The sequence below is a fragment of the Cynocephalus volans genome, chromosome 15 (assembly GCF_027409185.1).
Source record: "Cynocephalus volans isolate mCynVol1 chromosome 15, mCynVol1.pri, whole genome shotgun sequence".
Lineage (NCBI taxonomy): Eukaryota > Metazoa > Chordata > Mammalia > Dermoptera > Cynocephalidae > Cynocephalus > Cynocephalus volans.
Genome location: NC_084474.1, coordinates 40,265,748 through 40,284,404, shown reverse-complemented (window position 1 = coordinate 40,284,404; position 18,657 = coordinate 40,265,748). Strand labels below are relative to the sequence as shown.

Below are 18,657 nucleotides of genomic sequence, written 5' to 3'. Positions count from 1 at the left end.
GAGCTTTTGTTCATGATAATCTCTCTCTCAGCTTCCACAGAACTACACTACCTTCCAACTTCTTCACTGGCTTGCCTCCCTTGGACTCACTGAAGTTCAGCATTCCTCCTGATTAAATGCCATGCCACAGTTCTTTCGTGCCTACAATTTCCTATACCCAGATGCATCCATCTTCATTTCAACTATCACAAATCACCTCCACTCAGATCATTCTAAAGGCCTTCTTTTCATTCCTGACTACTCCTCAAAGCGTGCCAATTACTCTATCTACTCAGCTCCTCTCCTGAAAGACTGAATTCATATTGTCCTCTAATTGAATTTACTTTTAACATTAATTCAGCCCTTCATCATATGCTCTCACTGAACTATTTTTCCAGGGTCTCATGTATAGAGCCTTGATGAAATAATTACATTTTCTAATAAGAAAAGTGCTCTCTTAAAATAAGTAGCTTTTGACTGAGTGAGTAAAAAACACTTTCCTAGTTACTCAAATGAGGTCACCTGACTTTAAGGGCCATGAGAAAGGCTGGAGTTACCTTCAGATTATCCAAGCACTCATGCCATGGCTGTTTTACCTATTCCCACATAGAACTGCAAACTTCTGGGAAGCCAGGACTATGATCCATCTCCTAGTATTTCTTACAGTTGATAATTATTATGGACTGAATTGTGTCCCTCCAAAATTCATGTGTCAAAATCCTAACCCCCTGCACCTCAGAATACAACTACATGTGGAGACAGAGCATTTAAAGAGGAAATGTAGGTAAAATGAACTCATGTGGATGAACTCTAACCCAATGACTGGTGTCCCTATATTTTAAGAAGAGGAGATTGAGACACCAGGGATGCGAGCACACAGAGGAAAGACCAAGGGAGGGCACAGTAAGGGTGATCTGTAAGCTAAGAAAGGCCTCAGAAGGACCAAACCTGCCAAAACTGTGATCTTGGACTTCTAGCCTCCAGAACTATGAGAAAGTAAGTTTCTATTGTTTATGCCTCCCAGTCTATTTTGTTATGGCAGCCCTAGAAAACTAACACAATATTCAGCATTTATGTGCAGAATTGATTAGAACATATAATTTGTTATTTCTTTCTCCCTCTCAGACCAGGTTTTTTAAAGTAGATTCACGAAAACAGATGACTTGAAATCATGGATTTCCCCTGGCTCTTTTATTGCAAACTTTGTGCCTTACAAAATCACTACTATTTCTAATATCCAGCCCCAAAGATAAATTAAATTTTTTCCTTCAAGTTACTTATTCCCTCAAGTACCATGCTTCAGTTGGAAGTCAAGAAATATCAAAAAGATAAAACTTCTAGGTAAAATAGCATTAGTAGCTTTTCTTTTTAATAACTTGCATATGTGTTGGAGGCAGATTGTGCAATATTTTCAGCTTATAATATTCTTGGAATCCCCTCTCTAATTCAAAGAAACAAATCACTGCTTAATTTCTGAACAGAAAAGGGCTTCATTCCGTCGACTTCCAGCCACATGGCCTCCCTACTCCTGATTCATTTATTTTACCCTGCAATGCTAAAGACAACCACCATGACAGGGGTGGGTCCTGAAAACCACTATGTCATCACTTTAGCTGGCTTGAGACAAGGTAGCAAGCATTCAGTACATGCATATTGAGAACATCACATATGGCCAATGGCTTTAAAGGCATTTGCAAGTATCAACATGTGTTTTATTAGGCAGAAGATATAACTATCAATGTAAAATGAAAAAAAATCTATATAAAATGTAAAATGAAAGGGCTATGTTTGTAAGTAATCAAATCCTAGCTAACCTACTATATAAAATGAGATGAGAGTAATCTAGTAGATCACAATTAGAGGTTTTCAGAATTAGATTGACCTGGGCTTAAGTTTTAGCTCTGCTACTTACCGGCCCTGTCTTCTTGGGCAAGTAACTTAATCCCTTTGAACCTCTAGTCCATCACTGATAAAAATAGAAATAAAAATAATAGACCCCGGAGGACTACTGTGAGGAAAAAAACAAAAACAAAAAAACATACTTTCTACACCCAGCCCATAGTAAGAATGCAAATATCTGTTATATATTATATTTTAGACTTAGTAATATTGGATACTCTCTTTGCTTACTGAAATTACATCTTCAGAGTGAATTATTTTTGGAAATGATTATAGAAATACGTACATAAGCTTTATAAAGAAATTGGACTCAGCAGTTGAACATATGGCATGCACAAAAAAGATACACTTAGGAATTCACCAAATATTATAAGAAAGCGAAGTATCACAGCGGTAGTTTGGGGAACATAGTATGGTGAGACAACATTTTTGTAAAAACAAGCAAAAAAAAAAAACCAACAAATAGGAAAAGATAAAGCAGAGGAACTTGATTTAGGTAAAACTAATGTTATCAGGAATATGCAAAAGTATACTGGCAGAACACATAGGTTGTGATGGCATGTGAAGTTACAAGTAGATCTGCATTCAACGTAAAATAGATTGAGTTAAAAATGAGTAATCTTTGTAAAGAAGAAAAAAATCTTATTCTCCCATTTTTTGTTAATATTATTCATAGATTTTAATTTAATTTTTAACTTATTTTTAATATTTGTTCAGATATTTTAAGTCAAAGAGAAAAGAAGACATACATTTTTGTTCTCTTCCTCACATATATAAATTTTTTTTTTTGAGCTGGAGTTCTACTGTCAAAAGATAATTTGCTCTGATATTTTGGATAAACTTCTGAGAATATCAGCCTGTACATAGTATTTTTGTATTGTTTTTCAGAATTATTACATTATAAAAATAATTCAATATGATGTCTGTAATGAATACTTTTGAAATTTTAGGCAATTCACATAGAATGCCCAAGAGATGAGAAACAAAAAAATATTATAAGTGTATATACACATGCACATATATATATTTACTTAAATAAATACAATTCAATTCTGGGAATGCTTATTGAATCTGTAATCACTGGGCTAACCAAATCTCATCGTTTCCCTGGATATTGCAAGCCCTCTGAGAATGAGACAATGTTTTATTCCTCCTGTACATCAGTAACTAACACTGTGTCAATAATGTTCAGGAATGAATGGATAAACAAATGAATTAGTGAATGACTGAATTACACAGTCCTTATTTTGAAGAAGCATATAATCCAGCAAGGACAAAAATCAGGTAAGTGCAATATGCTATGTTTTGTACCTGTGCTTCTCAAGCAATATGTGTTGACTGACCGTTTTTTTAATATTCGACCAATCACAAGCCAATATTTTACAGAATATAACAAAAATAAATCACTAGAAAAATGAGAGAGAAAACACAAAAATATACAATTAGGAATAAAATTATTCTGTAAAACTGCTGTGGAAGTCTCAATTTTTTGTTTCAAATTAGCAACCAACATGCTACAGACCATATTTTGAGTAGCACCATTTTTTACTATGGACAATACGATGGGAGAAAACCCTAGTTAACCCATGAGTAAATGAAAGAAAAGAATTTTAAAAGTTTCATCTAGACTAGTAATCTTTTGTGAAAATTATCATTTTCTTCCTGTACTTTCAAGAATTCTATAGTGATTCTATCTAAAAGACAAAAAGAAAAAGAAAAAGAAAAAAATAACCAGGACACCAAATGGTTTTTTTCAGCAAGCTCTAGTCATCCTGGCAATTCTGCAGGGCTCAGAAAGAGGATTTGCGTGCACAGCTTTTCTTCTCTAGAAAAGATTCACAGCACCAGGCACTCTCCTTATGGCAGTCAAGAAACCCAGTTCATTTAAAAATGAGTGATAAACAGTAAATGTCAGAAGCATACTTCTCATTTCCATTTGTTTCTTGTTGCAAATAACTAACATTCTTTTGTTGTGTTGCTAGAAATAACTAATTTACAGCTACACAAGGTACTGATGTCTCTACTCTTTTCCAATGTAAAACTGTTTTTATATTCCATGTATCAAGCAATTTTCATCTATGAACAACACATTACTAAAAAAGTGTTATTATTTGTACTCAAAAGCTAATACACATAAACGTGGTGAAAATATTAACAAATCATAGTATTTTAAACTTAAATAAGAATATACTTGGCAGTTTTTTAAATTAAATGTTTGAAATATCATGCCTATTCAGGAAAAAAGACTTTACCAAATGGATAGCATAACTTGTAGGGGTTAAGTTCTAAAGTAATCATGAAAAGTATGTAAGAATTGCTTCTGAAAATAACTTCAAAAGGTCACATGATGCTTATACATAATTTTATGTGTTTTGTATCATCTCCGAGTCAGTCCAATCCAGCCAGTTTTTCTACCAGGGTTAGATAAGAAGACAAATTCCTCTGCTGAACACTGGCTGAAAACTTGTGATCTCACCAAAAATATAAATAAAAGTATATCAATTCGTGTAACTTAAAAGTGTATATAAAAAAAAGTGTATACAATGCTATGACATGCTACAACACTGGAATAAAGCAAAAAACAAAAGATGTAAGTTTCGGAAAACATGTTATTTTAATTAGCAACAAAAAGAAAGAAAAATAAAAGAGCCAACTATAATATTCATAATGGGCATGGCAAAGGGCATTATTACAATGGAATGCTATAAAACCATTAAAACCCTGACACTCTTTGTGGGTATCAAAAACAGGAAATCATCTCATAATAAAATTTACTTAAATATACATCATGCATCTTTTAGAGACATAGTATCGAATAAATGTGCAAAAAAGAATTAGAACCACTCCTCTTATTTGACGCTATATAGCAACTAAATTCCTAATAGTATTTCCTAAATAAGATGCCATTTTAATGCTGTATTTTACTTTTACTTCTCATAAAACCTATCACTATCTTCCCCTTCTGCACTGTAAGTTCCATTTTCATACATTACATAATGCCTCATGACACAGAATGGTGAAAAAGTGAATTTTCAAAAAATAGTTACTGGATAAATAAATTGATAAGATTCATGAAATAATGTGAAGATAATATATTTTCATAATTAATGTAAAAAATATACTTATAGTTTGGCAACTGGTAAATGAGTAAATGTCATAAATTAGTGGATTTTAAAATAAATTAAAATAAATTAAAAACAACATTATTAACCCAGACCCCTCTAACATTAAGAATGCATTTTCAAACCTTTTAATTTTACACGCAAAACTATTTTCAAATAGCCCAAGAAAATGTCAAAATACATCACCAATAGGATGTCTTTTTAAATAACAAGATATTAATCCCATTTTGTTTAAGCCTTAATTCACTCAAATAGATAAGTAATACTACATACAAGGGGTCTTCAAATGTTCATGGAAATGCATATTATAAAAAACAAACAAACAAACAAACACTATGCATGGATTTTAAAATTTCTTTGCACCAAAATAATAAAGAATTAACTTGTTATGATACGTTTGAACAGGATCTAGTTTGAGGCACTATGAAACATAAGACATCCATTTGAACAGAGCCCCTATCAGAGCAACATGAATTCTGCTAAAATGAAAGCAAGAACTAACATCAAATTTATGGTGAACTTGGGTGGAAGAATGCTGAAAAGTTTATGAGGACAATGACCTAAAGAAAATAGCAGTTTACAAATAGATAACTCATTTTAAGAAGGGACAAGACAATGTTGACGATAAGGCCCACAGCAGCAGACCATCTACATAAACTTGCAAGGAAAAAACTAATCCTAATTGAAGAGGACCAATGATTAACAGCAGAAACAATACCTAACACCACAGACATCTCAATAGACATTACAAAATTTGAACTGAAATATTACAGTTGAGCCAACTTTCTGCTCAATGGATGCCAAAACTCTTGTGCCCAGATCAGCTGCAGACGAGAGCAGAGCTTTTGATGGAAATTGTAAATAATTGGGATCAAGATCCTGAAGCATTTTTTCGAAGGACTGTAACAGGAGATGAAACATGGCTTTACTAATATGATCCTAAAGACAAAGCACAATCAAAGCCATGCCTACCAAGAAGTGGAAGTGGTCCAGGCAAGGCAAAAGTGGACCAGTCTCAAGCAAAGGTTCATAGCAACAGTTTTTTGAGATGATCAAGACATTTTGCTTAACTTTCTGGAGGGCCAAAGAATGATAACATCTGCTTACTATGAGATTGTTTTCAGAAAGTAAGACAAAGCTTTAGCAGAAAAACACCCAAGAAAGGCATTTTCTTGCGAATCTCCTTCAACATGACAATGTTCTTGCTCATTCCTCTCATCAAACAAGGGCAAACATGGGACATCATTAGGCACAACCTCACAGTCCTGATTTGGATCCTTGTGACTTTTTTTATTTCTTAATCTTAAAAACTCTTTAAAGGGCACCTAGTTTTCTTCAGCTAATAATGTAAAAAAGACTGCATTGAAATGGTTAAATTCCTAGGACCCTCAGTACTTTAGGGACTAAATGGTTGGAATCATTGCTTACAAAAATGTCTTGAACTTGATGGAGCTTATGTTGAGAAATAAAGTTTATATTTTTTAATTTTTGTCTTTTAATTCCGTTTTCTATGACCTTTTTGAAGGCCCTTATATTTTAAGTGACAAATGTTGAATGGTTGTGGTTTAGTTAATGATTAAAAGTATTTTAAGATACTCTTATTTGCAAATAGTTACAACTCTTAGCAAACCCTTCATTAAGTTATTTTCAAATTTAGCCTTCAAACGTTATTTTAACGAAGTTTATACAAAATATCTTGTATTAGATAACCGTAGTAAGTTTTGTGTAAAATTAGTTTTTAATTTGCACTTATAAAACTTTTATAAAGTCAATTAGTGCCTGGATTGAGGTTTGTTTCGATGAATGCAAAGCTTTTGCCTCTGGAGTCTACAGATCATTACTGCTCGCTTATATCAGTCTCAGCATCCAATGTATTTATTTCGTTTAGTGCACTAACAGTAAAAATTCTTACCAATACAATTATTTGTAAATAGAAACAGTTTAACTATGCATAACTTAAAATTTCATAGTATCCTATAATGATACAGAAACTTGAACTAGTAAAAGTACAAAAGTGGTTTGTTTCAAGTTGAATCCTACGAATATCTAATATCTTGAATTGTTTATTGTAAATATGACAAGAAGTACCCAAATTTTATAAGTACTAGGATTTTCAAACTATTCCAAATAAATCACTAAAATTAAATTAGAAAAATCTAAAGAATTCACAGAGTAGACTGTTATATTCCAACACAATTGGCAGAGTTAAGTCAAGCACTTTCCATGACATTTACTAGGTGAGCAGATTGGGTGAGTCACCTCATTTCTGAGATCAAATTTCAACATTTGATAATGAAGCAGTCAAAATAAAATTAAAATGTATATGAATGCACTTTTTGAATTTCAAAGACTTCTACAAATGTAAGATAACTCTGTTAAGGCAAATTATCATCTAAGTAAAGTAAATAAACTCTCTTCACAGTTATGTCCTTTCTCCTTCTTATGTTTTCCTTTGTACATCTTTAGAAATAACTTCACAGACTGTGGTGAGAAATCCTTAAAAATCTTTTTGCTTTCAGTTGCCACCTACATCCTATGAAACAGAGTTTACAAAAATATTGAAAATATCTAGAAAAGAATTCAAGTGCAGTCAACCACCAATGAGGAATTAATTCACTCATTAATTAAACTCAACAACGGTTACTGAGTGCTTCCTATATGCCAAACCCTGCCTAGGTACTGGAATATAGCATTAAGGTAAGCTGTGTTGTCACGAAGTTCCAACACAGTGAGGAGGCAGGCTTCAAACAAACAAAGCAAAAAAAAAAAAAAAAAAAAAAGTGTGATGCAATCTCAGATATTGATAAATAATACAAAATAAATTATATAACTTAGGTTATAAGTCCCATTTATAGGAGCTCAAAGATAGAGATCAAGTAGTGGAAGAAATAGGCAAGGCTTTGGAGGACGATGCCAGATACATGTTAAATGCTCAATAAATGTTGGTTGGCTGTTATGGTGGTTGTTAATATTTTTATTACCATCATCACCATTCATCCCTGAAATATAAATAGGATATGAAAAGTGGAAAGTCAGAAGTGCTGTGGGACTACCTTCTTTGAATAAGAGCGGAGATCTCATAATGGGTAAAAGTGTCTTTAATGTCATATTAGAAACCATATGTGAGTGAGACTCAGAGAAGCTGGTCTGATAATAGAAGGATGGAGGGTAGAAAACAAAGCTGAGTAGGTTGGGGAGTGTCATGTTATGCAAGCCCCCCTGGTTTTCTACATTTATGGATTTCAAAAATGCAGACAACATTATTCGATATATAACTTGCTATTTCATTTTCAAATAACTTCTGAAACTAAGTTGGTAGTCAATAGGTATTAAATCTATATATGAATTCACATATTCAATATTTCATTCTATTTTTAAAATACAGAGTGACTCTGAAGGACCATGAATAATTCTCATCAAAAATTAGATGTCAGACAAATGCCACTAATATAAAAGCCTATTCTATGAAGATGTATTCATTTCTGACAATTGTATTATTTCTTTACCTATAAGGCCAAATATAATGTATGAGTGAATTGGAAAAGCAAATTTAGTAAAAGTGGCTATTTTTCTCCTAAGGAACAATAAGTATCAAGACAAATTTAATATTTCTTAGTCAACTGACTATATTTTGGGATCACTTTTTGGCCAAAAAAGATGAACTTCCATGGATTTCAATTTAGATTCTTAATAAAAAGTGAAGGCTAAAATTGAAACAATCAGAATATTTTAAAAATCTATCTTGGCTAATCTCTCATAAGGAACAAGATGCCAAAAAGGATTTTAAAACATGACATAGTCCTGAGACTTTTCTGAACCCACTAGATCTGTTCTGTCCCACGTGGTAGCCACTAGCTCACAAGCACTTGAAATGTGGCTAGTTCTGTGCTGTAAAAGTAAAATACAAACTAGATTTCAAAGATTTAGCACAAAAAACGAAAGGTATTTCTAAAGTAATTTTATATTTGATCACATGTTGAAATAATTTTTATACACTTGGTTATATAAAAAAAATTATGAAAATTAATTTCCTCTGTTTCACTTTACTTTTTCTAAATGTGTCTTCTGGGAATTTAAAATTGCATATGCAGACTGCTTTCACAACTTGCATTGTATAACTCTTTGACAGTGCTGACCTGTAGAATGTTTTGCCATGGCTGTCGCTGCCCTATTCCTCCATTTCCCCTCTCCTCTCTTCTGCACTTTTCTTCTTCTTTTTTTCCTAAAGTTGAACCAAAGTCAGGGAGAGGACTAGAATAGGGAGGGATGATTGGCAATTGTGAAATAAAAAGATTGCAAACATGATAGAAAGGGTACAGATACAAAATAAAATAGAAAATATTTTCATATTATTGGTTAATTTATTTTTAAACTTTATTTTATTTTAATATCTACTTGTACATATTTGTGGCATGCAGTGTGTTGTTTCATTACATGCATATACTGCATAACGATTCACTTAACAGTATATGGCATAGTTTTGTACCCATGAGTCCACCACTTCTAATTTAAATTATTAGTAAAACTATATTGTTAGCCATTTTAAAAATCTAAAAACAGAGATATTTCTAAACTCATTTTATATATAGTATACTACTTAAGAGTTTCTAATAAGAATTTTTATTTGAAATTTTGAGTAATCTCAATATATTCCCCAAAAAATCATTTTCCCAAATAATCGATGATATATTAAAGAATAAGGTATGTATAAACACAAAGTCACAAACTCATAATAATTGTACCTCTTTACTCCAATCCTCTGTTACTTTGCTCAATTCTATCATTTCTTTTGCTCTCTCAATTTTCTTTCCAGATCGCTCACTCTAAATCTTTTTGTTGCTCTTGTTCCTCTCTTGACCCCTTTTATTTTTCCTTCTACACATATGCTCTATCCGCTCCCATATATTCCTGACTTTAAAATACAATATAAAGAGTATACTGCCAATCTTCCAACCTGAGAAACTTACCAAGTCATTGGAGAGGAGAAAGGCATCGCATTCCAAATTCTTCAAGTATCCTAATAAGCTAAAGAACTATAAATACTCATATATACTTTTCTGAATTCTTGTAACTATATGCATTTTATGAGATTCAGGTTAAACATCCTAGCAACAAGATTTTACAGATGGTGCTACGGCCTTCACATGAAAGTCTATATGAAGGAGGCTCACACTGTCAGGTTGTCTCTTAGTTATTTAAGAAGATGACTGCCAGATGTAATTAAGAAAGAAATACTTGAGCATCAAAAGAATATGCTATTCTCCAAAATACTTTTAGCTGATGGTTTTATCAGTCATTGATGATCCTTGCCTGAATCACTTATTTCATTGGGAGTTACAAACAGTAATTTCTCTAATTCTAGCATTTCTTACATTTAACTCACATTACTTTGTAAAAAAGAGCTTTCCCTGACCAACAAACATGAGTTACTCCTAAAAGTCTGGCTAACCATTTAATCCTTTCAATTTAAATATAATTGTCAGATTTTTTTCTTCTTATATGTGTGTTTTTAACTTAGAGTACTGCTACAGACTCAGAGATTTTACGTTAGTCAATATTTTACAATCCGTTACGGTCGCTCTTGATGGTCAAATTTATTCAAATTTGGCACCTGGAAGGCCCTTGAAGCTGTCTCCTGCTTACATTTATACAACCTTATTTAACATTGGGCATTTTCTTACTTTCTGGTGCAATGAGATATCCTAGATTTAACTTGTACTTTTTTTATAACCAAATCTAGAACCATTCAATTCCCTAGCTTGCTCTGGTCTCCTTGAATGGGGAATGATAATTAGGAGCCATGATGGGTGCACTAGATGTGCTCATTGCTGCTGCAGAGACCTTGCGTCGAAGTCTTTAGACAGAGCTAGTAAACATATTTATTTTACAAAACTTTAAAGTATATTTTAATATCTGATAGATTTGCCCTCTCTTTGCTTTTCTTTCTCATAATATTCCTGCTGTTCTTGCTTTTTTATTTTTCTATATGTAATTTAAAATCAGTGTATCTAATTTCATAAAAACTTCTTACTTGCCTTTCTACTGAGATTATGTTACATGCACAGAAACATACACACAGGACACAGACAATCTTGGGAACACCAGATCTCTTTATGATGCTGCCACATCATACCCAGAATCATGGATCGATTTTTCATTTGCTTAAGTCTCATATGTCTCACTGGTTAGTTTCTTCTTAAAATTTATGAATTTTAATCACAGATCCAAGGACCTTTTCTTCAGGTCTCACCTTCCTTTGAGCTTATGTAGCATTAGGTCAACTGAGCAACACTTCTTTCTTTGCACATGCTCTATCCACCCCCCCACCCCCCCAGCTCCAGTGGCTATCCTACTAATTCTTTCTGTGTTTCTGGTTTTGCAAGCCCCTTTTATGTTCATTCAAAAAAAATGCAGTTGTTTCCCAAATTTCTGCCCTTGGATTACTTATTCCCTTTTAGAGTTTTAATGTAAATATTTTTGTAACATCTCTTCTAGCCCTGAGTGTGTTTCCCAGCTCTAGATCTGAATTTCAATTGCACATTGGCCGTTTCATACAGAAGGTAATGTCAGAACTTCAAATTAGTGATATATTTAAAACTGAACGATTTTCCTACTTCCAAACAAATCAAACACTCCTCTAGATTTTTTGTTTTGTTTTGTTTTGTTTTATACCACTAGTTTTCAAGATATCCAGATTTCAAAATTCGAACGCAGCTTTTAACTCTCTCTCCACCTTGGCCTCCAAATCCACTGATTTTATAGACGTATGGATTTACTACCAAATGTTTTTGAGGTCAATTTCACCTTTTTCATTCACACTGCCTCCACTCTGGTTTATGTCTCCCATTCTTTATTAAAAGTATTCATTTTTTCAGGTTCCAAGGAACTTATTTAATAATAGAAGACTTTTTTGCACATCGGAGGAGGCAATTAAACACAGCATCCTGAAATAACATCTTGCAGTTATATGTGTTTTATGTTATTAACAAGCGGATAAAAAGAGCTTGAAAATGCCACATCCAAATATGTGTAACAGTGAAATTTTGAGGTGGAGATAGTGTTGACGGTGAAATGTTGGTAGACAGAAGAGACACCTATATTTATAGACTTGCTGTGTTATGAAAGAATTAGCTATTCAGTTTTCTTTGTGCAAAAGACTGATTTTCCACATCACACAGCAAAAGCTCCAAGAGCAGAGATTAAATTTTATACTTAGTAAGTGAATGTCGAATGCTTTTTCCCATGGCCTCTGCAAAACCACGTAGAAACAGAACCATCTATTTTGTCCCGACAACAGAGCATCAATGGTAACTCACAAATTTCCTTGCACTGGACTCTCTTCAGAAAATCTGATATTTCTGGAGAGATGTGTAATTACACGGTCACTAGAAGGACCTCTGAGGACCAGTAAGAGTGAGTCTCTGTGTAAGTAGTGTCATTTTCTGTTATTTCTGGCCAGAGCACTCATCAGTGAAAAGCACTCACCAGTGAAAACTTGCCAAACCACGGTCATTTCAAATAATGTATCAAGAGTAAATACATAGCAGTTGTTTTTATATTAGGAAAAACAAAACACAAAAAATTCTCTCTACAAATGAAACATCCCTGTGTAGAAGGAGGACCCTGAGGTATCAATTCAGATTTCCTGTCTGACACTGTTCCTTTACCACCTGCCGAGCTTTCAGCAAGTAACAGATCTCTCCAAGTCTCAGTTTCCTTCAACATATAAAATGATGATACTACTTACTCACTGAGGGGAGGAACAAATGGAAGTGCATTCATTTGGGACATCAATAAATGTTGGTTCTCCTCGAAAAAAGAAAAACTCAACTATATTATTCTAAACAAAAAATAAAATAAAATAACATAAAATAATTAATGAGTTAAGTGAAATTTTACTAAACATATTTATGCACTTAAAATCTCCAGTTTTTCATTAGCATAAGGGTGCTTAGTGATGCACTCCATTGCGTCTTTCAGAAAACCAGGATGGGGTTCCCATGTTCTCCTCCATAATTCTTCTCTCCATTTACATTTATACATGGCCAAAGAAATAGCTCTTGCAGTCTTGACCTCAACTGAGGTGTTCCCAAGGACAGTCCAGAAGACATTAATCCTAATCACTAACTAAAGTTCTCCCACTGCCATCTCTGTGGCTAGGAATGGATAGAAAAAAATCAATGTGCCTCTATGTTTTCTAGGATTCAATCTCAGAAAAATAGCAAGATAATGCAAAACAAGCAAAAACATTTTTAAATGTATGGGAGAATTAGAAAACTCAAGGTAAGTTTAACAAAACAAAGGAACAAAAAAGAAATTCCCCAATATGTTCTAAAATATCTAAAAACTATGAGAATAACCAAAATTACAAGTTGACAATAGCTGAGTTATATCTATATATTCTAAAGATCAAAATTTAATAATAAAAGAAAGTGTGATGACAAATACAGTATTTATATAACATCTGCTAAATGGTACATTCAGAAATCACCTATTACTTACATTTTGTATAATAATCATTGTTCTCAAAATCGTAGTGTAGGAAAACTAATTGTTCTCATGGCCACTAATGTGAAAGTTTATGTTGCCACTGTCAATTATTTAAAAGAAATTTATTAAATTAAAGAATAATACTGAATTATGAAAATGAGATTTTTAAAAACATACAAGTCACTAGAAGCAGCAGATGATAACAAGAGAATAAAAACAATAACTGCAGATCAGTGAGGACTTTTTTCAATGATAAATTTTTATTTACTTTCTAGAGCTCTATAACCAGTTTGAAAACTGAAATTCTTAATTATCTCAGTTTTTCATGGCACACATAGAGTTTTCATAACTGCAGTGTGTGAAAGAAGTGAAGAAATAACTATTTTGTTAAAGTCACAGCTAATCAACATTTAAAAATAAAAGTTTTCAAAACTCAGAGAAAATAAATTAACTTGTAATTAAAATATTTTCCTCAAATTCCCTTTTATTATGCAAACAATTCTAAGTATCTACTTCACTTCTCTTCTACTTCTATAATGGAGCTTTATAAGGACGTCAGTGTAGAGTTTTATTTGATTTGATGCACTGTATAATTAGTTGCTAACAGCGTCAGTAAACAGTAAGCAAAGCATGACCACACTAGTACTTGGGTGAAAAACTTTCAAAAATGCAACAGACACATAGTTCTTGCTGGTGTTTCTGTATAATTCTTAGTGGATACTTTAAAAAGAAACTATTTTATGTTTAAATAGTTATCCAAATAGTACATTTTTTTAACTAGGAAAACATATAATTTTTTTGTTACATCAAATCATTTTTCTATTTCATTATTTTTATATTCCAAAGGTATTTTTTGTTTGTATAAATACAGTAGTTCTTTTAACCACTAGCCTCTCATAAAAATTAGAGAAAATAAATTGGCTATCATTTTTAAAAAGTAATACACCTTTATAGTTAAGAATATAAAAGGGTGTCTTTATAAATGTGCTTGGAACTTTTCCCCCTTATATATAGCATCACCAAACCGGTGCATGATGTATACTAAAAAAAATCAGGGTGCTACTTGATTGCTTATAACCATGTAAGAATAAATTTTAAGAAATAACTATTTATTTTTAATGATGAAAATATATTCACTTAAATGTTCATGGACAGACCACACACTCAATTCAGAACTCCAACTAGAATTTTCTTTCTCAATAACATTCAAGACTAAGACAGACACTGTAAAATTAATCCAATAATCCAGTATTTTTAACAATACTCACATTTTGATATCTCATAGGAAAGTTCTAGGAAACCGGACAGGCTGTTTTAAGTTTGTCATGATTTCTTTGTCATAATTTAGAGAGTAAAATACTTGAAGTCAGTTAGCAATCAGAAAGTAAACTTAATATATGTCTTCTCTCACTCCCCAACTTCACCTCAGAAACCTCTCCCTACAAAATAAAAACTTTTTTTTTCTCTCTTGCAGTGAGTAGTTGAAAAAATCTGCATGATCAAGTTGCTCAGAATCCCAGGGGGTTGCTTGGTGAATGAAAGCGGAATATATTTTTCCATGGGAAACCAGTAGGCGGTGCTAACTCTAGGATACTACCTTCAACAATTTTAAGCCAAAAAACTCATAGAACAGGTGGTCCATTTAAAGAGCTGTAGAATTCCCCGTCTGATTCACGGAGAAGGAAATTTGAGAAATTTTAATGTAATAAATAGAAATTTAATGAAAGTACATAATATAATACAAATACATATTAAAGCAAACATAAGATGACTAAGGATTGTCAACATGGTCTTTATTTACAAAATTCAAAGTGCAACTACCTCTCTGTTCTCACATTAAAATCTTATAAGCACATTCTTCAGTCCTGTTATAGTTTCAATCTCATTTGGAAACATCATACTGCACAGCTAGTGTTTTGCCCAATCTTAAGACACAAACTATCCAGACCTTAGGGCAGCAACTGGTTCTCTTAATGAAAAACCAGGTTTGTGATCATTAAAGTTCTTTCTGGCTTGCTCTATCTATCTCCTTTAAAAGAACTAAATGATTTACAATGCATATTATACACACACATTATCTTGCATTTTTAAACAAATGAGCATTTCTACTTATATACTATTATGATTAAAATGATTAAAAAACACAGATGTTGCAAATGGCTTTTTAATGTTTTATGTTAGCCATTTATGTTTTAAAATGAAGGACTACACTTTAACAATGAGCTCACTAGACAAAATAAGAAAATCCAAATATAAAGCATAGTGACATAATATTGGCTTCACATCTTAAAACTATGCATTTCAAGATATCAAGTCTGATGTCCACAGACAGCAACATAAACTATCTTCCTTATATAAATGCAACAGGATTTCCTTCACAGAGAAAAGCTACCTTGAGTACGAAAATAACTCACATACAATGCAATTTCAAAGACCTTTGCGATACATGAGTGCACTGTGAAAAAAAAAAAAAAAAGCTTTCTAAATATTACAATATATTTTAACCTTCTACAGATAAATGACCCTTTTCACTCCTTACTCTTTCTCCACGAACAGTAAAAAATAAGGCATAAAACTTTTCATTACACAAACTGAGCTTACAGACTCTGTGAAGTATTTGCTTGAAAAAGCCATGATGTTTTTATTATTAACCCTTGTGCTATGGGGGCCCTTCTGTATGTTAGAGATAGTTTTTATTTCTGCAGATGACCTAGAAGAAAACTTAATGTGGGAGGTGAAAAGTTATTTCATTTGCTTTATGTTGTTTTAACAGAATTCAAAGTAAATAGATTTTAATAAATTTAAGGCTGAACTTTTCAATTCAAGGAAAAAGAAAAGAAAATCAAAGCTTCCAAATTAAATCACTTCAATAAAAGTTACTCTCCAGATATTAAGATTTAAAGCAGGACTTTACTAAATTTATTTGGACAAACAAAATTTCCAACAGACTCTGTCACTGTGTTAAATACAGAAAGGCTTTTTATTGCCAACTGGCACATCTCTGAAAGTAGTGCAGGACTATACTGAAAACATGTAACAGGACAATAAGAAAATATGATAAGAATACGTCCAACACTGAGTACTCCAATGATACCAACACAGAGAATCAATCACCAGCATCACCAACCCCTCACCCCCGCCTTGTCTTCAGTTCTCAGGGGAAAACCAGTATCAGGAGGTTACAAAGAGGGAAAATACTGTCCTTTTAAAACTTGAATAAAAGGCTATTTTGTACCTTATGGGTGTAGTTTCATTAATGCAAACCAGCAGTTTCGTCCTCAACATTAAACCCAAGTGCCCATCACATAATTAATTATGTCCCCATCCCCTGGAAGACACCAGCAAGTACTTGAAACCCATGCAACACAAGAGTGAAAGAAAAGATCCAAAGACACCACTACAAGAAAGCCAAGCCCTTCGGAACAAGCAAGACTGGGAAAGACCTACTGCGTTGTTTACTCATTGCGAAGAGGAGGAGCAGGAGTTGAGCGTGCGGGGGCTGCTGCCATCCTCAAGGCTCTGGAAATGTCTCGAGCTCCGGCCCGCGTGGCCAGGAGCCAGCCCCTCTGGAAGACGCTGTCCCTGTCGCTTCTCTCCCCACCTCCCAGGTGCTCTAAGGGACCGGCCCGACGGCCAGCGCCGCATACACAGCCCTTGTCCCTCCTGCTCTGCAAGTGGCCCTCGGAGAACTTACAGGGCCCGCCGGCTGCCACCGCCGCCCAAAGCTCACACGCCGCCCGCCACGGAGAGGACCTGGGCGCAGGTGGGGGGGTAGAGGTGGAGGGGGGACTGTACCGTGCGCACATCCGAAAACGATCCCGAGGCAGGATCATAAGGACTTTGGTCTCCCTGGCTCCCAGCGGGTTTCCCCACCGCGGGCTCGGACACTGCCCGGAGATGCACGCGCGCGCGCACACACACACATTTCTTTGCCGGGACCAGCGATGCCATTGCACACCCGGGAAACGCCTCCAAGGGGACCAAGTACCTGCTCTCTGCGAGCTGCTCAGCTGTTCACTTCATCCTCCGTTGACAAGGAAACCAAACCGCACTTCATTTTTTTTTTTTTTTTTTTTCCAGAAAAACCTTCCACTGCCATCATTTGAAAATTGATTTACGGGGAGGGGAGGGAGAGGAAGAAGGGATAATATATAGATATGAGGATATCTATCATAAAATTATCTCGGTTTTTTTAAAAAGTCAAATGTGCAAAAGTCATAGTTATTTTAAAGGAGGAAAAAAGTATTTTGCTTAAAAATGAACCCAGTAACCAGCTGCAAGAAAAGTTTCATGTTATCAATGGGTATCAAAAACAGAAAGGAAAAAACGAATTCATTCTCACCGGCTTCCAAAAAGGGCACAAAAAATATATATAAAATTCATGTCTGTGCTCAGTGGTTAGCATCAGTATTGCAAGACCACAAACTTGTAAACACTGCCGTAAAATCCCACCTATCCAAAAATGTTATCAGAAAAAGAGTATGCAAAAAACAAGAGTTAGAAACATGCTTTTTATTTTTTACAAGGGAAAAAAAATAGGCACCATACTTCACATCGCTTTTTCCATAAAACCAGTTGCATATTTTGCTGGACTTGGGAGTCGCTCCCAGCGGGCACGGTCGCCGCGGACTCCCAGACACAGCGCCTTGTCTACAGAACGATCGCATGCTAGAAAAACTTGGATTCAGGAAAAGGCTCAAAACCATGCTCCTCCAGCTTTCCCAGATATAAACAATAATCAAAGAAGTGGAAAAAAAAAAAAAAAAAAGAAGAAGAAGAAGAAGAAGAAAAAACAAAAACAAAAAGGATTAAAAAAAAAGGAAGAAGAAGAAGAATAGGACAAGAATGCCACTGAGAAGGTACTCACCGAGCGGGAGTAAAATGTTGGAATAAAAATGAGATTTAGTATAAAATACAGTATGGCGGTGGAAGAAGGAATGAAGCGCGTTTTTTTCTCTCAGTCTCTGCCTCAGGCACTGACACGTGACTCGGAGCCAGGCTGACTTGCAGGCAGCGGGGAAGGACCGAGGCTGCGAGGGGGGAAGCCCCAAGGAGCCCAACTCTGGCTGGCGAGGCGGCGGCGGCGGGGAGCCCGGCGCCTGCGAGCGGCGGCAGCGGCAGCTCGCGGCGAGGCTGCCTCCGCTGTGAGCCGGGACGAGCAGGTGGC

General features: G+C 34.4%; 1 protein-coding gene across 6 annotated transcripts in view; it reads right to left on the bottom strand.

Annotated features, from left to right (window-relative positions):
* The window catches only part of RALYL (RALY RNA binding protein like), a 711,785-nt gene extending 693,387 nt beyond the window's left edge, over positions 1-18,398 (bottom strand). For 3 of the 6 annotated variants that reach the window (XM_063079129.1, XM_063079131.1, XM_063079138.1), the window contains exon 1: positions 16,938-17,142. In XM_063079129.1, coding sequence (XP_062935199.1) covers positions 16,938-16,953 — 16 coding nt within the window. In that variant the 5' untranslated portion in view covers positions 16,954-17,142. Of the gene's footprint in view, positions 1-16,937; positions 17,143-17,184; positions 17,244-17,285; positions 17,374-18,357 lie in introns of those variants that run through there. The other 3 variants (XM_063079136.1, XM_063079135.1, XM_063079134.1) reach the window with 3 other exon arrangements.
* Between the last annotated feature and the right edge of the window lie 259 nt (positions 18,399-18,657).